Source organism: Eurosta solidaginis, chromosome 1 (genome assembly GCF_040869045.1).
Source record: "Eurosta solidaginis isolate ZX-2024a chromosome 1, ASM4086904v1, whole genome shotgun sequence".
NCBI lineage: Eukaryota > Metazoa > Arthropoda > Insecta > Diptera > Tephritidae > Eurosta > Eurosta solidaginis.
The window spans coordinates 344,134,727-344,160,192 of NC_090319.1; the positions used below are offsets into that span (position 1 = coordinate 344,134,727).

The following is a 25,466-nucleotide window of genomic DNA, read 5'->3' on the forward strand; positions in this document are numbered from 1 at the left end:
ACGACATGAAACCCTCTAGAAACCTTCAGAGCCTAGGCTGTTAATAAAACAGGATTCGTTATGGGTAGGTGAGGATGACAATTGGTTTGGAGAAGCTATATATTCCACTGGCAACCTCTTGAATCAATTTGGTATTTTAATCACCTCTTACGATAAGCATACCTACCGCGGGTATATTCTAAGCCCCTAGCCCGCTGAGGCATCTCATATTAGTGTTAGGTTGCTACACAGTGGATATTTGAATGCAAGCATCCGGAGTTAGAGAGCTCCTTGAACCACATGCAAATTTTAAAGTCCCTATTAGTGTTTAGTGTGTTGGGATATCGTTTGGCAAAACCACTGAATTACACTCAAGTTAATATTTTTTACGAATTAACACATCAGTTATAATTTTAACAACAAAAGTACAAACATTAAAGTTTTTCTTATAGTTTCGCTATTGTGGTTTTTATTTATAGACATACCCACGCTGCTGTAAATACACACATTTTTATTAAAACTGAAATATTTTTTTGCAAACATACTAAATACAAACATATGTACGAATAACGTTGGTATATCAGAAAACGGGTGTAACTCATATTTTCAATTGCCTTTCTTTACTAGTTATGTAAAATTATTGAAATATTTGCGAAGAACAATATAATACTTCAAGGAGAGTCTTCTTGAATGTGCCTAACCAGAAAATTTTGAAATATCGATTTCGAAAAATATGAGATACGCCCTTCCGTTATGTGATTTTGTAAAATTTTATATAAACGCATAAACGAGTTTAAGTGAATGCAATTTTAGTGAAGACAATATTTCTAAGTTTTCTTTGAGTTATCAAAAATACATATTTTATAATGAGATAGTAGGTATCGAAAAAATACAGAGAGGACCCTAGCCACCATGTAGTGAGCACAAATGCCTTTAATACGTTTATTTCGAATATTTATAAAGTGTCAGGTTACATTTTTTTTTTTTTTGTGTTTGTGTTATAATCTTTATTAATTTTAGTTTAAGTCACCATTCATTTCAGTCGACAACACACAAACGTGATAGGATTGAATGTAGATCTACCGAAAGAAATGGAGCTAGAGAAATCAACAAAGTAGGTTTGTTGTTCGTGAATTCACAGACATTAAGTAAAATTTATTCCATTATGGATAACTCAAGAAAGTTTTTTGTAGAGAAAACAAATTTTTTAGTTATCTCAACAGATAACCAACTGTTGGTCTCTAGCTAACAACATTCTGTTAAAATAGATACTCCGTTAATCTAATTTTTCTGTTAATTGAACCAGTTTCATTTCCCACTTCAACAGCGCATAACTGTCAATAGTAAACAAATGCATTAGCTAATTTTAAAGAGAAACTTATGCTCACAGCGCACATTACTTTGTTGTTATGAACATTGTAAAGGTTTACAAGTAAGATATGTATCAGCTGTTCATTCTCAGCTGTGCTCACCTGACCACAATGCTTGTTCTATCTCATATTTTGTGGAGGCTATTCGGCGGCGTTGTACTACTCTGGTACAAAATAGTGTAGAAACTGTAGTGTAGTTGGGTGTATAGTAGCTGTAGTACTGTTTTTCGCGCATAACTTTTTAATGGGTCGAAAAACTTGACTACCGTGTTTGGACCGTTAATGTTGATATAACTACGCGTCTTTGGATACCCTATTCTACGACTTCTGTAAAATTTTCGATAGACAAAATTTACCATCACAGCAACCCATATCTGAAATTCCGGTCCATTTTTCGTTAATTATTGCACCCCTGCGTCGATACTGATGGCAGCAACCCCGGCAACTTTGACACTTCGTTCAGTTTCAAACGCACGTTCCACCCGTTCCACACTGTTTTGACACTTCGGTCAGTGTCAAACGGCGTAGTGTTAGAAAGCGGATTAAGTAAACATATTTTTTAATTTTTTTGTTGGAAATATTCAATTTTCTTTAATTCTCTTTCGGTTTTTGCATAGTTTCATATTTATTGTGGCATAGTTGTCGGTAAGAAATATTTATTAACAGGCACACGAGAATAGATTTTCTAAATATTTTCCCATATTTATGCATTTTGCACACAAAAAATTAATAAAAAGAATTTAAAAAATCGCGGCAGGTACGCTTCTAAATTTCAATATTTTTCTATAAAAAAAAATCCAAAATCGGTTAAATATTACGACCTGCAAAAATTAGTGAATCAAAATGTTCAATTTGTTCCCACTGTGCAGCATAAGCTGTGATGTCACTTTTCCTCATCTAAACCATATGAAAATGTCGCCGAAATTGTCATAAGATCATTGACCTTATGTCACTTTACCTGCAATTGAGCTTAAGGCGTTTGAATTTATATCACCCACCGTTATGGTCTTTGTTTTCCGATTAACCTAAGAGCCCTTTGTGGTGGTTATAACCGTTGACCTTATGTCACTTCACTGGCAGTGTTTTTGCTTTCCGACGTAATTCCATATTACTAGTAGTTACAATTGCTTTTACGGCTTCATTTGAATCTTATACTATACTCGGTGGCTCTCTCACTCACTGAAATGAATGCTTTATATCACATCACATCATGTTCACACGAGAAAAAAAATTATCATGGCGTTGCGTAATACATAGTTTGCGCCTTAAGCAATGGAAGAGAGCAATATTAAAATAATTTACAAAAGGTTCGGAAAAGTTTAGTTACGGGTTCCAGATTTAATGTTTAGTCCCGTACCCATCTCTAGTATCTACAATACAGACATCTCTAGACGACTGCATTCCATAGCACAATTATGCTCATTAAATTTTTGGAAACCCATGCTCTATATCATCATTAAATACTCATCCCTATCACGGTTGTCAACTTCAGTGATATCGACCTTTACTTTACCAGTGCTAAGTTTGCTTAACGGGCATTTTGACGATTTTGAAATTTAGTAAACATTTTTATCGTTAAATAAAAGAAAATTTAACACGTTATCAGCGGCATTAGCTTTTATTTTTTATTTAAAGTTTGCTAACATTTCACTTCGATAGCGTCGGTTAAAACTAAGTTATTGAATCACAAGATAAATTCTCAAAAAATAGCTGAAAGTCCTCTGTAGCTGTCACAACATAAAGTATGATGTAGATCCTATTTAAAGATCGGCTGATAATCCGCAAAGTGGATATTTGTTGTCGATGGCTACTAACGTACTTAAAAGAGGTTAATCGTCAACTTTGATAAGAATTATTTATTACATTTATTACTTTTATTTATATATTTTATTTTCTTTAAGTATTTATTGTTTTATCAACTCAAGTTTTTTACAATCTATTAACACATCCATTAATTTTTATAAACATTAGTATGTAGTAGTGTGTGTGCTTCTTTCTTTACTTAACACTTTTTCATATACTAAAACATAATATTTCATGTTATTTGTTATTTTATTCATGCAAAATGTGCATTAATCGCTACACTTTTGTTGTGGCTTTCTAAAATTTATGTCCCCCAGACTTTTGCAAGGGCCGTGAAACTTTACAAAATCTCTGCGATCAAATACCGGGTGATGCTTTGTTATATTCGCTATTTCGCGAAAGTGCCGAACCGGTGAAGTGTCCATTGAAGGGTAAGTTTTTAAGTTGCATAAACACATTTGAAAGTTTAATTAGACTTCAATTTAGACAAATTTTGTATGTACATATTTTTATTGTTTTTTATTAATTTTGAATTTTTATAAAATTAAAATTTTTTTTGAAATGTAATGTTTTTCAGGTCCATTCATATTCACATACAATCGTGGACACGGTGAATGTCGAAGTCCCGTTTCCAATATTGAAAGCTGCACCGAAGATAGTCGTCTGCTACTCAGCTTTCAAGCTTGTCCAGATGTGCAGGGCACCGAGAGCACAGGTAGGAATAAAATTGAACTCTTAGAAACTATCTGAACTCGAAAAAGTCATGATTATATAGTACTTAATTAATTTATGTTAGTAATTATTTTCCCTAATTAAAACTGGTAAACAGTTGCCACTAATGTGGTTAAAAATTACAAAAATTTTATTAAAAAAAAGTGCATGACATGCATGTTCTGAAAATCGTTCTCGTGTTGTATGTGTAAAAATCTTTCCTCTCGGTATGAGAGATAACGTAAGAGTGGTCTTTCTAAGGTGCGGTTTATAAGTAGTTGGTTAAACCAAGCTTATACTAAGTTTGCTAAAACTCTAGTCAAATTTAAACTCCAGTTAAACTAATGAGCAGTTTTTCAGTCACAGTTTAAAGCCGCCTATGGGGTAGGCTTTTTTGTACGGCAACATTGTTTTTTTATTATCTAGATAATTTGTAGATACGAAACCAGCTGTATTTTACTTACCCAACAAACATTTAAAAGGCATTTCTCCAGCGAAATATATATCTTGTTCCGGAGGTGATATCAAACATCATTATCTAGTTATTCTTAAACCAGATAGTTCTCAAGTTGATATCCAACTTCATTCTGCAATCACTGTCCAACCTTTGAGAAATTTTGTAAAATTTAGAGTTCTCGAGTTGATCTTCAACGTCATTAGCATTTTCAAATTATTATCCAACCTTCAGAAATTTTGAGGAATGTACAGTTCGCAAATGAATATTCAACATGTTTCTCCAGCTTATATCCAATGTACAATGTAGATCGAGTTGAGGTGAAGTTGAAAAAAAATCTGCAGTGTGATACCACCAAAGCCAACACCTGATTGATAGCAATAATGAAACGTTATCAAAAATAAATTACATATTATTTTATTTTATTTTCGTGAAAATACTTGAGTATTGGGATCTTACACTTGAGTCCAGTTAAAGAACCACAAGTTGGGAACTATCATTTTTTCAACTTAAGCATTTTTCGCTTTAAAAAAAATTCCCTCTTTTGCTGAGAATACTATAATTCTTAAGTTGAGCCATTAGTTTAAAATAAATTTAATAAAACCAAATTGAAATTAAATTAATTAAATTAAATGAAACTAAATAAAATGTATCCAAATTGAATTAAATTATAAATTAAAATCGAATATTTCTCTTTATTGATTATTTTTGGTTTCAGTTTTTATACAAAACTTTTTCCAAAAAAATTTTATTTACTGCAATACATATTAATAACGTACTATTCATAAAACGTATCGGCCTGTCCTCATAGAAAGGTCGTAACTTAAAGCTTCTGTTAAGAAGGGCGTATCTGAGACATTCTGTTAATAAGTTCGTTTCTCAGCCAAGGCATTATTAGAGTCGTATCTTAGGAGACCGTGTAAAAGTTTGTGACTGAAAAAACATGACAGAAGAGATATCAACCTAAATGCCGAACGAAAATGATAGAGAATACTATAGCTTCGTCTGAGCTATCGTTCGCAATACAGAATGAATCCCATTTTATAACCCATAAACGTGTTAAAAGTCTTTGGCGAACTCTGGAAAAGAAATAAATTACGTTTAATTCACATCTTTTCTGATAGAAAATAAAATTTTTCAGTTATAACCTTTTTGACTCGTCTCCAGAGATATGACTTATTAATGACTTCGGTGAGACACGACTTTATTAACAGGATGTCTGAGATACGTCCTTGTTAACAACTTTAAGTTGCAAAATGTCTATTAGGATCTAAAGCTCTTGATAATCAACTATTCGAATAATCGATTAGTCGATTGGCAAAAGTTGTTAAGTTAAAAATTTATCATCACTCATTGACTAGTTTTGTGCATTCGATTGGCGACAGATTCGAATAGTCGTTTTTGTAATTTTTCTATGACTTCTGCAATTCGTAAAGACGTTCTGAAGTTAACAGCAGCTCATATATTTTGTACTTCGCAAGAAAAAAAATTTCATACTGTTTGCATCTTAATTAACTTAATTCTGTTAAGTGTTTATGACATCAAATTAAATTTATAAAAACTTTTAATTTTAATTTTTTAACGACAAAATACTTAATTTATTACCTGTCACTAACCGAAAAATGACAGTTTCTGATGAAATAGAATACTAGCTAATCGATTTTCAATCGGTGCAAAAGTTGCTACGCGAATAACAGACAAATCGACAACTTAATTGTTAGATTGAATGGGTTCAAATGCAATTTTTATCCTATAACAGAATATCGGAAATCAAATGGGATATATTGACAAAATCGTTACGATTTTCAAAATAAAATCGCGCTAAGTGCTGTTTCGAATATAATTTCAAATCGCATGCGGAACATGCCGATTAATTCCAAATTTAGTTTTTAATAAGTCCAACATTTTGAAATAACAAATTTCTTCTTTACTTTAAACAGTTGAAGAGCTTACTTGCCTGGCCACTTGGAAGGATGGCAACTCAAGATATCTCGTTGGTTTGGTTTCACATCATCACGCAATATCAAATGAAGAACGTTATCGCTGCTTTGTCTATGAGAAAATATCATCATTAATGGGTGAGTAATATGTTAATTTGTAGAAAACAAGTGAGCGCTACTAAGTTTTAAATCCTCAAATAGATGCAAATATACTAACCAAAATGTCCGATCTCACCCGAAATAAATCATACAATTAATTATGAAGTCCAAGCGAGCAAATTTTGCAGAAACCCTAATAAAAATCTGGAAATCATAATGAATACATAAAAAGTTTTCAAAAGAATAAAAAAATCATCCCATATAAAACCGTACCAGTTTCGGAAATAATCCCATAATTATACCGGAACAGTCAAAACTTATCCCAAAAGAGTTTAGGAAATCATACAGCGGAGGTGTGAAAAGTCACTGAAAAGTCTTATTTTGTTTTGTTGATTTTCCGACAGGGTGGATAAATAATGTATATATATTGGAAGGATAATTTATTTAAAAGTATTCACCATTAAATCCTATTTCCTTTGTGTCCGGGAACATGGATCAAAAATATTGTTTCTGTGTGAATTGGAATATCGAGATGGAAAAGCTGATCTAAGGAGCTGAATCACCTCTATGCAGAACAAGAAAATATATTTCTATGAATGAAGTAAAGACAAATCATGAATTTGTTGTCTAGATTATTGATGAGTACCAGATTAAGCATAGATTCAATTACCATCGGGTCGGACTGCAAGTTCATATCCAGGTCCCTGATTTGTTTGGCTCAAGTTTTTGATATTCGAGTACATATGTATGTATATGTATATACTCCATATATAATCTTAATATATAAAAAACACGTGTCACACGTTTGAGGCCAATGGACTCCTAAACTGCTGAACCGATTTTGAATTTGTTTTGCATCCCGTGTGTAGTTTGATCTAACTTGAAATATAGGATAGGTTATATCTCAGTTTATAGTCACGGTATTATTTTATTGCAATTTTTTTAATTTGTTTATACGTAATAATAAAATGTTAGGTCGATTTTGTTCAAACTTTCACGCAAGTTGCGTAAAACTCACACGGTGGTTACTACATAGGTTTGGTTACGATCGACGTACAGGGTCTTGAGATATAGGCCGAAACGTGGACCCGAGTACCCCTAGAATGTGTTTATAGAATATGGATAACAAATCAAAGCTGTTGATGAGTGCTTTAGTATAGGGTAATTTTCATACATCTGGGTGACTATGGTCGCGAGATATAGGCCAAAACGTGGGCCGGTGAATGCCTAGACAGTGTTTATACAATATGGATATCAAATGAAAGCTGTTGATGAGTGCTTTAGTACAGAGTTATATATTATCCAGAGACAGACTGGGACTGGGATTAGGACTAGGACTGGGACTGAGACTCGGAGTGGGACTGGGACTGGGGCTGGAATAAAATACAAACCACCCTCTGGGAAAGGCAATAAGGGATGCAGAAGAATGAGAAGGAATTGAGAGAAGAGAAAAGAGAGAAGGAGAGGGAGATTGAGAAAGAGATAGAATGAGACGAAGATGGAGATAGATGAAGCGATAAAGACGGAGGGAGGAGTGAATAAAAGGATTAGGAAAAAGTGAAGAGGGGGGAGGGCAGAGTCAGATGGAAAAAGCTTATTAAAATGTATACAGATAGGCCAAATTTGGGGTAGGACATCGTCTGCCGGGTCTTCTAGTCTAAATATATAAAGGAGCATGTATGTTTGTTTTTACTCATCCTGTGAAGTTTCTTCTCGGGAAGTGGACCAGGGACCGATCCATTCGAACTAATTCTATTGACGGCTCCATTTCCGGGAAATTTGGTATGTATGTGCATAGGTATCCATTTGCTTAGATTAGTATTTACGACAGTTTTTTTCCGGGAAATGAACCAGGACTGGGATTGATCTGCAACTGGAACCGAAACTGGGTAAAATGGATGGAGAAGAATAAGAAGAACTAGAGAAAAAAGAAAGGAGGAAGGAGAAAGAGATAGAGTAAGATGAAGATAGAGAGATAGGGATAGATAGAGCGGAAAAGAAGTGAGGTAAAAAAGATGCAGAGAAAGCGAAGGAGGAGTGAATATAGGATAAGGAAAGATGGAGGGAGAGTAAGAGGTAAATTTTTTTAAAAGTCTGACAGTTTTGCTAGTATATATGTATGTATATAATTCTGGAATTAGAAAAATTTTAACTCACTATATCTTCGCAACTATTTGAAAGAGGTATCAAATGTTTGGTATAAAGATTCCCTGTTTAGGAAAATCATGTTAGAGGTAGAGAGTGTGGAGGGAGTGGAGCTGGAGGAAAAATAGGGACTAGGAGTAGGAGGGGCGATTTGAGTGGAAGTAGAGCTGTACTCAAAATAGAGACTTGGAGTGGTAGCGAGCGCATGAGTGGAAACGCATGAGCAAGATGGAGAAGGAATATAAGAGTGAGATTAGAAGAAAGGAATAGGGTACACGCGGGGGACTGGAATAGGGAGAGGAAATAGATGACAATGTATAAGAGGATGAACAATGGAATGAAAAGAAAGGGAATAAAGACCACTTCCCAAATGTAGGCAAGCCAATAAGAGTTCTATTTAGAGCTGTATTTCAAGTATATCCCAGAAATATATAACATCATGTGGTGCATACACATACAAGTGTCACTCGCCTAGATAGTCTAATCTCAGGGGTCTTATGCTTCATTATGACAAGGGACCGTTCCGTCTATTTTGAGTTGGTATCCAGCTCAAAGGATTTTAATCACTTACTTGCTCACTAAAAAAATTGAGACAGTCAGTTCTAATCTATCGCAGAACGGAGGTGGCCATTAAACCTGTAGTGCGAAACTGCCGCTTTGAGTGACTGTCTACCATTCTCTTTGCAGGGTACTCACTCTTATCTGGATTGTAGCGTAACGCTACTGAGTTATGACACATCTAGCGCCCATCAGTCGTTGAAACAACTCAATTGTAATGACTTTGACTGCCGTTCTACTGCCATTGGTCATGCTACCAAGCAATATTTATGATTTCTAAGCGGTAAACTTAAAGCAATTAGGTTTCTCCTTTTTTTAAAGTTGAACTATAAGATACTGATTGCGTTTCGATCATGTTCTTATATATATGGATCCATATTGGGCCTATATATATTCGAAAGAAAATGTGGCGCTATTTAGCAACAATAACATACGCCATGGTTAATTGTTAGGATTAAACCATTTACCGGGATATCAGGAATGTTTGGAAAAAAATTTAATCAACTAGACATCTGAGTTTTATTTTATATAATCATCCTAAACCTAGTATGAGTTTAACTACCAGCAGTAGACTATAAGTTCTCCAAATGCCTCCGTGGGGCCAATAGTTTCTAGTGACCCCAATCGGTCGTAAGAGTATTGAAATGCACTCAGAGAATGCACTCCTTTATCAGCATTTTCTGTGTTTATTTTTTCACATTTCATGTCCCAGTTAATAGGTCTCGTGCTAAAGGAACGCGGGCCCTCGTAAGAGAACTGAAAGAAGATAAACCACTTTAATAGGAAAAGTAGCAACCAGCATACAAGGAAAAACTTAGCAATTACTTTAATTAACTTAATTTTTTTTTTATGTTAGGTGGACCCAGTATTGTAAGTGCAAAAGACGCTGAATACAAATTGGCACAATCAGGTGATGCTACCTGCAACGGATTAGATAGCGCAGAGGTGATTCGATCCATATTGCACTGATTTTATTTATTTTCATACAAATTTCTTTGCCCTGTAGGTTGGCTCCCGAATAATGTCACTGCGAAAACCGCCAGTAACAGAACGTTGTGATTTCCCTGTGTGGTTCAAAGGACCCCGACATTGGCATGTTTTAATGGGCAATGCTGTATACAATTATCATCCAAAGTAAGTATGCGAATTCAATGTTAAAAAGTGTAAATTTTTACACAACAGTGAAAGTGTGAAATTTTAAAACTGCAGATCAAATTCGAAATTACAAAAAAATTTTTACTTTTCATAATGTGAAACTAAAAGAGGTGGAGAACTCAGATTGAAAATCTTTTTTTATTGCTAATATTCCAGACAGTTTAAAATTTTATCTCGGTTTCCGATTAATGAAACTGGGTTCGAATAGTAACATACGAGCACGGATCGGCAGTCATACCAAAGAAAATTACGTGATTCTTCAGACGTATAAACACCGTGAGATTATAATATATGATAACCAACGGAACGTAATTTATTTCCAATTCACAATTACATTAGGATGGATTGTATTTTTAGCTCAAATAGATTATGAACTGTCAAATTGGTTGCCAAAAAACATAAAAAATAATATAATAAATAATGGATCCAATTTTATTGTTTTGTCTTGAGCTCCAATAATAGCAAAGGCAATGAAAAGATAGTCCGAAGTCGGTTAAGACGACTTCTTGAACCAAACCGTAAGCGTACGATTTATGTTTTATTTCTTTGTAACAATTTTTTGCTGTTTCTTTTAAGAAATTTCGCTTAACTAAATAAGCTCTTAGTTACCTTCTGGAGAAGTTAAATTTGAAACAAGCAGGTGCAAAGCAGGTGTCTCGCCATCAATTTCGCCATTATTTTCTTTTGGCTTGGATTAAGGTCGTTGGAATTCAAAGTTTTTAATAATAACAGTTAGAAATTTGTTATTATATTTTATTTATTCATCTATTTTAACAATATACTTAAATTGTCAATGAAATTTGTGTGTGATCCCAAGTTTGTGTTCGAATGAAAGTGCAACGTAACGTGTACGTTCAGTCACTCGTCACGTATGTGTGCGATTCAAAATTACGATCGAAGTAGTAAGTTCACGTATGTCATAATTCGAAAATCATGTTTTTATGTGACGGCTATACGATTACGGATGTTACGATTTGGCCAATGGTATTCATCAACACATTTAAGAATTTTAGTTAAATTTATTTTTATTCAATTATCCCAAGAAAAATAATCTCGCGAACGTGTCCTAAACCGATAAATTGAATTTCAGTCGAGTAAAAACGCCTCAAATGAGAGTAAATATTATAACAATCGTAATACTGATTTCAATAGATTTCAATAGAACTAAAGAAATCACAATTTTGTTTAATGAAATAATAAATTTTTCCTTTTCACATTGGGCCTTTTGCATGATTAACGATCATCTGTCAGCAGTCCCAAAAAATAGTATGCCTTTTACAAAAAATATTTAAAATGAATAGCAGCCCCTTTCTCTTTAAAGTCAATCAAAATAAAATATACATATGTATGCTTATTTAAAAAAAAAAAACACATTTTGCTGTAAATGCTGCAGAAATATAAATTTACATTTGCCTATTACTTGTAAATTATTGAAAATAGTTTATTTTTGACTGTCATTTGTTACATTGACAATAGAATCCGAAACAGCAAGCAAAACCGACTATGTAGATTTTTAACAACATCAGGCATTCAATAAAGCACAAATGAGATAATTAACAATTTGAATATTGTTTGGAACATTGAGTTCAATAAAAGATTTAATGTAGAAAACCTGACTTATTATTTCATTAGGCCTCTGTCTGAAACTGGCATAAAGTTAACTACATGTATTAACATCCTATAATAAGTTTATGAAGAAAATGATTGAAAGCGTCGTGGTATGGACAGCGTTGCCGTTTTATGGATAGTTCTCCGCATGTGCGCAGTTTTCAGAAACCGCTATAGTTATTGAAATTCCATCCATTTCTTAATTGATTTTTTTTGTGTTCACCTCGTATAGAAAATATTTTTTCAAATCAATTCTTTGCTACAAAACAAGTAAGGTTTCTTCATGAAGTCAAGGATCATTGCCCTAATGAAATGTGATAACGCAAATGCGTTAAGTTCCGTTGTGAGATTAAGTTAGAATTAAACTGCAGGACAGTAACCTTTCAACAAAACAGTTAAATCAATAATTACGAAAATTTTGTAGAACAAGTCCCAAAAGTCTATTGTGACTAGAGTTCGCCCAGTGGGTGAAATTCAACAACTACAGGCGCAGCTATATCTTCGTTTGCTTTCTTCTCCCTTCTGTTGCTTTTTTTACTTACCTTTGCTCTCCTTTCTCTTCCTTTCCTTTCCATTTATTTCCTTCTTTTGCTTTCCTTTACTTTCTTTTCCTTTTCTTTATTTAATTAAATTTGTTTTAATTTATTTATTTTTATACCCAGCTGTACTTGTACACAGGGTATCATAACTTTGATTGGATAACTGTTGGTTGTACAGGTAAAATCATCAGTATCGAAAAAAATTTTGATTGAGCCATGTTCGCCCGTCCGTCCGACCGTTAACACGATAACTTGAGTAAATATTGAGATATCTTCACCAAATTTGGTACACGAGCTTACCTGGACCCAGAATAGATTGGTATTGAAAATGAGCGAAATCGGATGATAACCGCGCCCACTTTATATATATAACATTTTGAAAAACACAAAAAACCTGATTATTTAGTAAATAATACCCCTATAATGTTGAAATTTGACGTGTGGACTGATATTGAGACTCTTGATAAAAATTAAAAAAAAAAAAAAATTTAAATGGGCGTGGCACCGCCCACTTGTGATAAAATCAATTTTACAAATATTATTAATCATAAATCAAAAATCGTTAAACCCATCGTAACAAAATTCGGCAGAGATGTTGCCTTTACTATAAGGAATACTTTGAAGAAAAATTAACGAAATCGGTTAAGGATCACGCCCACTTTTATATAAAAGATTTTTAAAAGGGTCATGGACGAATAAAATAAGCTATATATTTGCAAAAAAGAGCTTTACATCAATGGTATATCATTTCCCCAAGTGTATTTATAACAGTAAATTGGAAAAACTTCAAATTAAAAAATGGGCGTGGCACCGTCCCTTTTATGAGTAAGCAATTTGCTATGTTTAGGGAGCCATAACTCGAAGAAGAATTAACGGATCGTAATAAAATTGGGTACACAAATGTTCTGTATAGTAAGAAATATTTTTAGAAAAAATGGACGATATCGGTTAAAGACCACGCCCACTTTTATATGAAAAATTTTTAAAAGGGTCGTAGATGAAAATAATAAACTATATCTTAGCGAAAAAGAGCTTTGTATCAATAGAATTTTACTTTCTAAATTAAATTATAACATTAAATTGGAAAACACAAAATATTTTGAAAATGGGTGTGGCACCGCCCTTTTTTTGTCTAAGCAATTTTCAATGTTTCGGGAGCCATAACTCGAAACAAACAACAACAGCATTTCAAGTGTACAGTTGGGTATGTAATGTTCGGTTTCACCCGAACTTAGACTTCCTTACTTGTTTTAATATACTTATTTAATTTAATTTTATTTGATTTTATTTTCTATTATTTTATTTAATTTCATTATATTTAATTTTATTTTATTTTGCAATGATTTTTGTTTTATCGGCCTTTTGATAAAGTATTCAAGGTTCGATTCGATCTCAGAGCCAGAACAATAATTTTTATGATAATTATTGTTTTATTGGAGTTAAGTAGGCTATTTGACCTATTTGGTTTTCAGTGCAAATAAAACAATTTTACTTCACTGTTGCAGCTCGACATTTCGCTAGTCACCCTAGCATCTTCAGGAGCGAGATCTATATTCAACAACAAAATCATTATACATATTTTGCATTACACTTTGAATTTTAACAAATAAACATTGAGTTACATATGACAAAAACAAAAACTAAAAAGCTTACATTATTTGTTTATATTATTAACTAAAAAATTAACTAATTATTAGTACCGCGCGCATTGGGTATCATTGTCATACTAAAGTGCTTATAGGTATAGTAGGTACGCAGAGGCAATTCCAGCTGTGTCTTCCGTTTTATTGACTGTGTTTTTCCTTTGTTGTAATATTCGTAAGCTTTCCAAAGTGTATCTCGCTCTCATTGCAGGCATGCTTAACCAACGAACCGATATCATTTCGTTACGATAATTAACGTTAATAAACGAAACAAAGTCATTTCGTTTCGTTTATTAACGTTAAGAACGTGAAATTAACGAAATGATTTCGTTTCGTTTTCTGCCGTATCAAAACGGAATCAAATCGTTTATGTTGATTATTAATTTCAAACTATGCTGGCAAAGCTGATTGATGGCGGAGTCATTAAAGGTGAAAGCATTAGCCAAGCTGATTGCAACTTTTCTCATGAATTTTGACAGTACGAACATTCCTCAGAGTGTTTTTGACATTACCACCAACGAATTACACAAACAAATTATATGGAATTTGTGTGTGTATGTGCGCTCGTTGTTACCACCTTACGGCTTCACCATGGCTATAGCATTGCCAGCACAATTCAAACATAAAGTATCACGTTTTTGTTAACGTTTTTAACGTTAACGAAAGCTTTTCGTTTCGGTTAAAAACGAGATACAATTTATCTTGATAATTTCTTTATCGATAATATTTCGAAGTGTTTCAACGGAAACGGTGGACATTTTTTGATAAACGATTAGCTTAACGTTAAGGTGCATCCCTGGGTTATTGTGTGTTGTGATAATGCGGTGTTGCTTTTGTTTTTCTGTATGTGGGCTTGGTGTTCTGCAAGTCGTACTTTCAGTGACCTTCGGGTCGTGCCGATGTATAGCTTATTACATTCCTCGTTCTCTTTTCCTTTGCAGGTTATTTTATATATGACGTTGCTTTGTTGTAGGGGTTCGATGGGGCTTTTTGTTTGTGTGAAGATATTGGATAGAGCGTGGTTCGATTTATATCCGAGAGCAATGTTTTCTTTGTTTTTTAAAATATTTTTGCGAATGTGTTCGGTGAATTTCGGTATGTATGTTACGCTGTGATATTGCTTTTTTTTGTTTTCAGTTTTGTTTGATGTTGGTTTTGGTTTATTTTCACATTTTGTTGTTGTAATAAACTTGATATTGTGCTATCAGGGCAGTTGTTGCTTTTTTGTGGATATTGCTGTTATGAACTGCTCATGGCTTAGGGACAAAACTTTACCTATGAAGTTTTTAGCAGTGTTTATTTTATAGTTTAGGGGTTGAGAGGAGTAGAAGTTAATCATACGCCCAGAGGAAGTGGGTTTTGCGTACCAGTCGAAAATTAAAGCATTGTTTATTTTGTGTATTTTCACATCCAGAAAGGGAATGCAATTGTCTTTTTCTATTTCAAGCGTCAGGTGTAGTTTGTTGTGGTAGCTGTTGAGGGTGTCTAAGATTATTTGCACATCATTTCGTCGGACGATCGCAAATATGTATTATTTGTACATTATGTTGCTGGTTTAATGTATTAAAAGAGTTTTCAATGAGGTCATCCATTATGATGACCGCTATTGTAGGGGAGAGGGGGTTTTCCATGGGCATACCAAACATTTGGGTGTATATCTTGTTATTATACATAAAGTAGTTATTGTCCAGCAAACAATACTTCAGTAAGTCACGGAATTTGTTTTTAGGGATATTTGTTACATTTTGTGTTTTGTCCGATTTCTTCATTATAATATTAATAGCAAGGTGCGTTGGGATGTTGGTGAACATAGAGACAACGTCGAAAGGTACCAACACTTCATCGTCGTTTACCCGCATGCCTTTAAGTCTCTCTTCCAAATCAAACGCATTTCTTACGTTATACTCTTCGCTTGTTATGGCTTTCATTATATTTCCTACATACTTGGATAAGTGGTAGCACGCGACAGTCACTGATGATGCAATGGGACGGAGGGGGAAGTTTGGCTTGTGGATTTTCGGTAATCCGTAGAGTCTCGGAGCGTTGGCTGCCGAGCACGATAGCTGTTGGTTTTCTCTTGCGCTAATGTATTTGTTTTTGAATAGCTCATTTAGAATGTTATTGTTTTTATTTTGCAGGTTTTGTGTTGGATCTGCTCTGGTTACTCTGTACGTGTTTCTGTCCTCTAATAGCTCGTTCATTTTAGTGACGTAGTCTTTTTTGTAGAGCACTACCGTCTTATTGCCTTTGTCTGCTTCTATTATCACTATTTCGTTTTTGTGTGGTTTTAGAAATGCTTTAGTTTTCTTGTGTACTTCGATGATGAATTTCTCAGCTGCGTTGTTTTTTATGTTTCTTTTGAATTGCAGTATTTGATGACTTAGTTGGTTCCTCGCTATTTCTTTTTCCCTATCATCCTCTAACGCCTGTGTTACTTGTTCCATTTCAGCAATTATATGTATAGGACTAAAGCTTGTGTTTGTTGTTGGTATAATGAATTTTCTCCCAAGGGAGAGCAACCACTGTACTTCATGTGGAAAACTGATGTTCGTTTTGTTTACGAACCAATCATTTCTTGTATTTATACCGAGAATGTGAAAATGTTGGTGTTTCAAATATTCTATTTTTGCTATGTGTCTATCCGTGTCTCTTTTGCTATTCTTTGTCCTAGAAAGTGTTGGTTGTTTGTAAATGTGTTAAGCTCAAGCTCACTGAGGCTGAGTTTCAGTTCTCTTTCGGCGTGACGTATACAATTTTTTATTGTCTTTATGTTAATATTTGTTTGTGTGATCTCTATATTTAATATTTTTCGTAGAAACAGTAGTTTTGTTCTATGGATTTGTTGTCTTACCCTTATCGAAGTTGAGTTTATCGCAACATGTTTTATTGAGTTTGTTAGATGACTTGGCATTAAGTCATATCTTTTGCATTCTAGAAGAAATTTTAGATGTTCCGTTTGTTTTGCTAGTTTTTGTTTTTGTTTGCTGTAGTTTTTCATCATTATGCATGTATTTTCCCCGTGTTTGTACTTAATATGTTTGAAGTAATCTTTCATTTTACAGTTTCTTTTTGTTGTTGGTAGATAAAAAATTCGGCAGGCCTTCCGTTATGATTAATTATTGGTGATTCCGGTCAAGTTTATTACAACAAAAAAATGTGTAAATAAACCAAAACCAACATCAAACACAAACTGAAAACAAAACAAAGCAATATCACAGCGTAACATACATACCGAAATTCACCGAACACATTCGCAAAAATATTTTAAAAAACAAAGAAAACATTGCTCTCGCATATAAATCGAACCACACTCTATCCAATATCTTCACACAAACAAAAAGCCCCATCGAACCCCTACAACAAAGAAACCAAATAACCTGCAAAGGAAAAGAGAACGAGGAATGTAATAAGCTATACATCGGCACGACCCGAAGGTCACTGAAAGTACGACTAGCAGAGAACCAAGGCGACATACAGAAAAACAAAAGCAACACCGCATTATCACAACACACAACAACCAGTGGACACACAGCTGGTCTGACAAACACAAAAATATTGGACAAAAACAAACGAGGGAGAGCGAGATACACTTTGGAAAGCTTACGAATATTACAACAAAGGGAAAACACAGTCAATAAAAAGGAAGACACAGCTGAAATTGCCTCTGCGTACCTACTATGCCTATAAGCACTTTAGTATGACAATATTAGTTAATTTTTTAGTTAATAATATAAACAAATAATGTAAGTTTTTATTTTTGTCATATGTAACTCAATGTTTAATTGTTAAAATTCAAAATGTAATGCAAAATATGTATAATGATTTTGTTGTTGAATATAGATCTCACTCCTGAAGATGCTAGGGTGACTAGCGAAACGTCGAGCTGCAACAGTGAAGTAAAATTATTTTATTTGCACTGAAAACCAAATAGGTCTAATAGCCTACTTTACTCCAATAAATTTAAGAAAATTGACCGGAATCACCAATAGATAATTATTGTTTTTTTAATTTTTCAATAATCGAAAAATTGTTTTTTAGTAGGTAGAAAATTTTTCAGACAACCGGCCATATCTGCGCAGAGCCTTGAGCTCGAATCGTACCTTAAATCGATAGTGGATAAAACAAGTGTCATATCTCATCCGTCAACTGCTTGACAGGATGTTCAATATGGTGGCGGTCCATAATGAGACCACGATAGTCAATTAAAAATCAGGTGATCGGTTCTTTTTGTAATTTTACCGTCGCAACACTGATTAGATATAGTTGGTAAAAAGGAATAGAAGTAGCAAGCTAATAAAACCGCCCTGCGTTTTTTTTAGCGCACGCAAACAACCGGCGTTTTTTGCTCTAACCGAAATAAGCATGCGTTGCGACAATAGCTTCGTTCGGGTACTCCAGTTTTCTGTTGATTTTGCAAATTTTGCAAATTTTGCAGGTTTTTCAGTTCGCGTACCCGGTTCTCCAACAAAAAATGATGAAAAAGAGAGAGTAAAGTGACATTTTATTTTGCTGAGAGCTGCAATTAAAAAAAATTTTTGCAACAGCAATTTACAAACAGAAAAACAGCTGATCGAAAAACTGCTGGTTGTAATTTACGCAAATTGCGAAATTTAATACAAGTATTACAGCCGAAAAATAAAGCATGGAAAAGGTATATGTTAATGAAAATAATCAGGGCGAACATCTGGATGAATTTTTGACTCTCGTGGAACAAGATGTACAAACTTTACGGACATCTACGAGCTATGACACAACATTACCATAATTGCCGCCAAATAATTCATCAGCTGTTCGCAAATTTTGATAGTTTTTGATGGATTTCTGTAAGCGTACTTTTTTTACATATTTTTCTCTATGAGAGGAAACAACTGATAGTTGAGAGGATTTTCGCTGTTTGTAAGTTTCTGTTGGAAAAATACGCGAACGAAGCTAATGTAAAGCATGTGTGCAAACGTCAAATCTAAATGTCACGCAGAACAAAAATTGGAAATCGAGTTAGGTTTTCACGCAGCAAATTCAATTTCGGTTGCTCTCATACAAGTTGTATGTGCATGAGACATTTTTGACAGAAAATGACTTGCTTGTGTTTATATTAGGTTGGCTTGTAAAGCTTGAAAAATTAAAAAAAAACAATAATTATCATAAAAATTATTGTTCTGGACTTGAGCTCGAATCGGACCTTGAATTTCTTAATTTTTTATTTGTTTTAATTTAATTTAATTTTATTTCATTTTATTATACTCTGTTGAGCAGAGCTCACAGAGTATATTAACTTTGATTGGATAACGGTCGGTTGTACAGGTATAAAGGAATCGAGATAGATATAGACTTCCATATATCAAAATCATCAGTATCGAAAAAAAATTTGATTGAGCCATGTCCGTCCATCCGTCCGTCTGTCCGTTAAGACGATAACTTGAGTAAATTTTGAGGTATTTTGATGAAATTTGGTATGTAGGTTCCTGGGCACTCATCTCAGATCGCTATTTAAAATGAACGATATCGGACTATAACCACGCCCACTTTTTCGATATCGAAAATTTCGAAAAACCGAAAAAGTGCGATAATTCATTACCAAAGACGGATAAGCGATGAAACTTGGTAGGTGAGTTGAACTTATGACGCAGAATATAAAATTAGTAAAATTTTGGACAATGGGCGTGACACCGCCCACTTTTAAAAGAAGGTAATTTAAAAGTTTTGCAAGCTGTAATTTGGCAGTCGTTGAAGATATTTGGCAGGAACGTTACTCTTATTACTATATGTATGATTAATAAAAATTAGAAAATCGGAGAACGACCACGCCCACTTAAAAAAAAAATCTTTTTGAAGTCAAATTTTAACAGGAAATTTAATATCTTTACAGTATATGAGTAAATTATGTCAACATTCAACTCCAGTAATGATATGGTGCAATAAAATACTAAAATAAAAGAAAATTTCAAAATGGGCGTGGCCCCTCCCTTTTTCATTTAATTATTCTAGAAAAAAATTTACCAATCCTTGTGAAATTGGTAAGGGCATAGCTTCTACGCCGGTAACTGTTTTCTGTGAAAATGGGCGAAATCGGTTGAAGCCACGCCCAGTTTTTATACACAGTCGACCGCCTGCCCTTCCGCTCGGCCGTTAACACGATAACTTGAGCAAAAATCGATATATCTTTACTAAACTCAGTTCACGTATTTATCTGAACTCACTTTGTATTCGTGTAAAAAATGGTCAAAATCCGACTATGAACACGCCCACTTTTTCGATATCGAAAGTTATGAAAAATGAAAATAATCCCATAATTCTATACCAAATACGAAAAAAGGGATGAAACATGGTAATTGGATTGGTTTATTGACGCAAAATATAACTTTAGAAAACAACTTTGTAAAATGGGTGTGACACCTACCATATTAAGTAGAAGAAAATGAAAAATTTCTGCAGGGCAAAATCAAAAGACCTTGGAATCTTGGCAGGAATACTGTTCGTAACTTCCATTTGATACCCATGTCATACAAACACATCGCAGGGTTACTCTAGGTTCATTTTCCTACATGGTGATTTTCCCTTATTTTGTCTCCATAGCTCTCAGCTGAGTATGTAATGTTCGGTTACAACCGAACTTGGCCTTGCTTACTTGTTTTATCTTTATCTTTATTTTATTTTATTTTATTTCATTTTTTTATTCTATTTTATTTTACTTTAATTTATTTTATTTTATTTATCAACTAACAAAGAAGTCCACAGTTTGTTCCAAACTACAAAACAAATCAATACCCCAACTTCAATATTCTCGTTTGTATTTGTAAACATATTGAATATCAGCAAAGAAAATTACACATTTACTCATATTTGCTGACTCTCGCGCTACACTTGCAACAAAACAACTATGTACACAAACTTCGTTCATTTGCTCATGAGATTAAATGTAAGTTCGTATGCATTAGGTCTGCTGCCTTTTTCACTTTTTCAAGTTTCAGCCGTAAAAGAGCGCAAAAGAATTTTATTTTAGCGTAACAAAATTGTCGACCTCCATAATTTTGTGCCACATTAACCATAAATTTCTTTAAAATTTTATTTATAATACTACTCACATAATTCAATATAATTTATTTCTGTTTTATATTTCCATTATCCTTCATACACAAACACAAAGTGATGGCTCTGTACATATAATAAAGCCTAACGGTTTCATGGAAACTCGCGCACTTTGCGAGCAAATCAATAAGCAAACTTCTACTGAAATGATGGCTGTGGTTCATTACACAACTGGATGGTGAGTACCTGTATAAATAACCACCGCCGGATTCAAGATATTGACCTTAGTTATATTTTTAAATTTCCAGTCAATCGGGCTTTATGTGTATGATGTTTTATCGTCGCGATACCCATGTCATTGAAATACAAACCGGAAAGCAGGCTTCTCGGTTAGAGGATGCATGTGCGCCCGATCATTTTGATGTGAATCGTATGCCGTACATAACTTTGTTGGGTAAGTAGAAAAAATCTTAGATGTTTGTGTATTTGTACTTAGGTTTTTATAAAGTTATTCCAAATCATTGCGTCACGCAATACAGAGTTTACTCATAAATTTGCAATTTCGAACTTATGAGTACCTCCAGGCTATACATTTCAATACCCACCGAAGTGTGTATTCGTTTAACTAATACCTTCTCTAACAAGCAGGGAAAGGTTTATTAAAAATAAAATTTGCAAAACAGAGGCGTTTAGGTCAGCTGCAAACACCTCGCCAGAGCTGCAGTATATGTGCAACAAACGCATCAAATGAAGTATCTTCCACACAAGATACGCTTCGAAGCGGAAAAGGAAAGCAAAACTTTCCATCGATTTTCCACCTACTGTAATTTTGGGAGGTTGATATACGCAACGTGTTGTTGTTGTTGTTGTTGTTGTTGTAGCAATGCTCGCCCCACCTAATAGCCGCGACCGATCACAAATTGTCATCAATATCCTCTAACGGGAGTCCAAGGAAACTTGCCGTTTCAACAGGGGTGGACCATAAGGAAAGGGGTGTTAGAGGCGTTGGTTCCACATTACAATTAAAGAGATGGTTGGTGTCATGTGAGGACACATTGCAAGCAGGGCATACATTTTGTATGTCGGGGTTGATTCTGGATAGGTTAGCGTTTAACCTGTTACAGTATCCAGAACGAAGTTGAGCAAGAGTGACACGCGTTTCCCTGGGGAGTATGCGTTCCTCTTTCACCGGGCAATTCCCGACATAAAGGTCCGACGCCTGTCTATGGAGTTCACCAAGGACCTGCTTGTGTTTTTCCGCTTCATACGGCTGGGTTCTCAGGTGCCGTATTTCCTCAAAATGCTTACGGAGATGACTCCTTAGGCCCCTAGGCGGTGCTGGTTCGTCAATCAGATGTCTGTTGGGATGCCCAGGTTTCTGGGTATTCAACAGAAACTGTTTGGTCAGCATCTCATTTCTCTCCCTGATGGGGAGTATTCTCGCCTCATTATGCAGATGGTGTTCTGGGGACATAAGAAGACAGCCCGTGGCGATTCTGAGAGCAGTATTTTGGCAGGCCTGTAGTTTCTTCCAGTGGGTGGTTTTTAGGCTTGGCGACCATATGGGTGACGCGTAGCACGTAATCGGCTGGCTAATTGATTTGTATGTGGTCAAGAGCGTTTCTTTATCTTTTCCCCAGGTACTGCCAGCAAGGGATTTGAGGATTTTATTACGGCTCTGAATTCTTGGAACAATTGCGGTTGCGTGCGCACCAAAATGTAGATCCTGATCAAACGTCACACCCAAGATTTTGGGGTTTAGGACAGTCGGTAGCGTAGTGCCATCGACGTGGATGTTCAATATGGTCGACATTTGGGGCGTCCATGTTGTAAATAAGGTCGCGGAAGATTTAGTCGGTGACAATGCCAGGTTTCGCGAGGCGAAAAAACTGGAGAGATCGGGGAGATAGCCGTTTATTTTATTGCATAGCTCATCGATCTTTGGGCCTGGGCATGTGGCCATTATTGTGCAGTCATCGGCGTAGGAAACGATTGTGACTCCTTCCGGTGGTCAAGGTAGCTTAGATATGTAGAAATTAAACAAAAGCGGGGATAGGACACCACCCTGTGGCACCCCTTGTTTAATTCTCCTTTGTTTTGATGTTTCGTTTCTGAATTGCACCGATGCCTGCCGACCACCCAGATAATTTGCGGTCCACCTTTTAAGACATGGGGGAAGGGTGGACCCTTCCAGGTCTTGCAGTAACGAGCCATGGTTGACCCTATCAAAAGCTTTTGATAGGTCTAACGCTACGAGTACTGTTCTATGGTGGGGATATTGATTCAAACCGCAATTTATCTGGGTGCTAATGACATTTAGCGCGGAGGTAGTGCTATGGAGTTTTCTGAAGCCATGCTGATGAGGGGCTAGCTGCAAATGTGCTTGGAAATAAGGGAGCAAAATGGCTTCAAGCGTCTTTGCCACTGGCGATAGGAGAGATATCGGACGATATGACTCACCTACGTTAGCTGGTTTCCCAGGCTTTAGTAGCGGGACCACCTTGGCCATTTTCCATTTCTCGGGTATGACAAAGGTGGAAAGAGACAGGTTGAAGACATGCGCTAAATATTTGAAACCCTCTTTCCCTAGGTTTTTAAGCATCGGCATGGCTATGCCGTCTGGGCCCACTGCTTTGGATGGTTTAGCGCGACCAATGGCGTCCTCAACCTCTCTAGCGGTGATGGTAATTGGTGACGCGCTGAGTTTGTGTTTATGTGCGTGTCTATTGGCTCTCCGTCTATCTTTGTCGACCGTAGGATGCATTATATATTGTCGGCAGAAAGCGCTCGCGCATTTTTTCGCATCCGACAGCACCTTATCGCCAAAGGCGATGGAAACTTTGTCTTTGTGCTTAGTCGGATTCGATAGGGACTTTACGGTGGACCAAAGTTTACCTACACCGGTAGAGAGGTTACAACCTCTTAGGTGCTCTTCCCATTTCGCCCGCTTGTGTTCGTCCACAAGCAATCTGATGCGTTGGTTTATATCCCTTATTTGGGGGTCGCCTGGATCAAGCTGTCTTATAAGGTCACGTTCCCTCGCTAAGCTCGCGGCCTCCGCCGGGAAGTGGGGCCGGATTTCGGGAATTCTCCCGGCGGGAATGAAATGTGCCGAGGCGGATTCGATGACCTTACGGAAGGCACGCTCCCCTTGGCGGGCATCAGTCGGGATAGGGAGGGCAGCAAAGCTGCTGTCTGTTGCAGATTTATATTCTTCCCACTTTCCTTTTTTGAAGTTTATGAAAGTGCGTTTTTCGGTGACGATGAAGTCGGCGGTACGCTCGAACGAAATAAGTATGGGCAGGTGGTTGGATGCCAATGTTACCATCGGCTGCCAGTTGACGCAGTTTACGAGTTCTGCGCTCACGATTGAGATATCTGGCGAGCTATGACAGCTTCCTACGATACGTGTGGGGGCGTCTCAGTTTATTGTGCAGAACGTCGTTTCATCTATTTTATCCGCCAACATCTCACCCCTACTGTCCGCCCGCAAGTTTGAATGCCATAGGTCGTGATGGGCATTGAAATCGCCTAAGATAATGCGATTGTTGCCAGTGAGTAAGGCCTCGATATTAGGGCGGTATCCACTGGGGAAACAGGTGACAGGAGGGATGTAGATGTTGATGATTTCTAGATTTGCATCGCCTGACCGGACAGATAGGCCTTGACGTCCTAAGACATTGTCACTGCGGTCGATGCCAGGATCAAATATATGATATTGCACAGAGTGGTGTATAATAAACGCGAGGCCGCCTCCATTTCCGCTCTCGCGGTCTTTCCTGTGGACATTATAACCAGAGCAGGTCTGCAATGCAGATCTTGCTGTGAGTTTAGTCTCTTGAATCGCAGCAATGCGGATGTTGTGCCGCTTCATGAAATCGACTATCTCCGTAATCTTCCCAGTTAGTCCATTACAGTTGAACTGCAGAATTCTGAAGTGCATGAGGGGTGACGCCGCCACTCTAGGGGTAAGTGAGGGGTGACTACGCCTAGGTTGTGGAAGGCCAGGACGCAATTGCTGTTGTAGCCTTGGGACTGGGCGCCCTTGGGCAAGCATTGGGGTACCCGGATGATTTGGGTTTGCGACCTGGCAACATGGCGCGATGAAACCCGTCGGGGAGTTGCCGTCGCGGAGACCAGAACATCTAGGAAAGTGGCACCACCCAAGGCAGGAGCTGCATTGAGCGGATGTCGCAAACCTATATATTCTGTGCTGGCAGACGGTGCAAACGGAGGCAGGGACTAAGAGTCTGTTTCCCTGACCTGCACGATTGCTGCCAGAAAAGAGGGGGGGGGGGGGGGGGAGAAGAAGACGGGGCAGGGGCTGATGCTCAGCATTGCAACCAGCTCTACTACGAAGGTAGTAGTTATGAGTGGTATCAGCTGTTTGAGTTGTTGGCGCCGTGGGGCGCGAGCAGCAGCGGGTACTTGTTGTG

At 36.2% G+C, this 25,466-nt stretch overlaps 1 protein-coding gene across 6 annotated transcripts in view; it reads left to right on the plus strand.

Moving 5' to 3' along the window:
- aus (argus) overlaps window positions 1-25,466 on the plus strand; it is a 151,430-nt gene that overhangs the window by 110,089 nt on the left and 15,875 nt on the right. For 3 of the 6 annotated variants that reach the window (XM_067762471.1, XM_067762470.1, XM_067762472.1), the window contains exons 5-11: window positions 3,460-3,583; window positions 3,730-3,867; window positions 6,258-6,395; window positions 9,916-10,004; window positions 10,066-10,193; window positions 21,149-21,268; window positions 21,339-21,484. In XM_067762471.1, the coding sequence (XP_067618572.1) occupies window positions 3,460-3,583; window positions 3,730-3,867; window positions 6,258-6,395; window positions 9,916-10,004; window positions 10,066-10,193; window positions 21,149-21,268; window positions 21,339-21,484 (883 nt within the window). The remainder of the gene's footprint in view (window positions 1-3,459; window positions 3,584-3,729; window positions 3,868-6,257; window positions 6,396-9,915; window positions 10,005-10,065; window positions 10,194-21,148; window positions 21,269-21,338; window positions 21,485-25,466) is intronic. The other 3 variants (XM_067762473.1, XM_067762475.1, XM_067762474.1) reach the window with 2 other exon arrangements.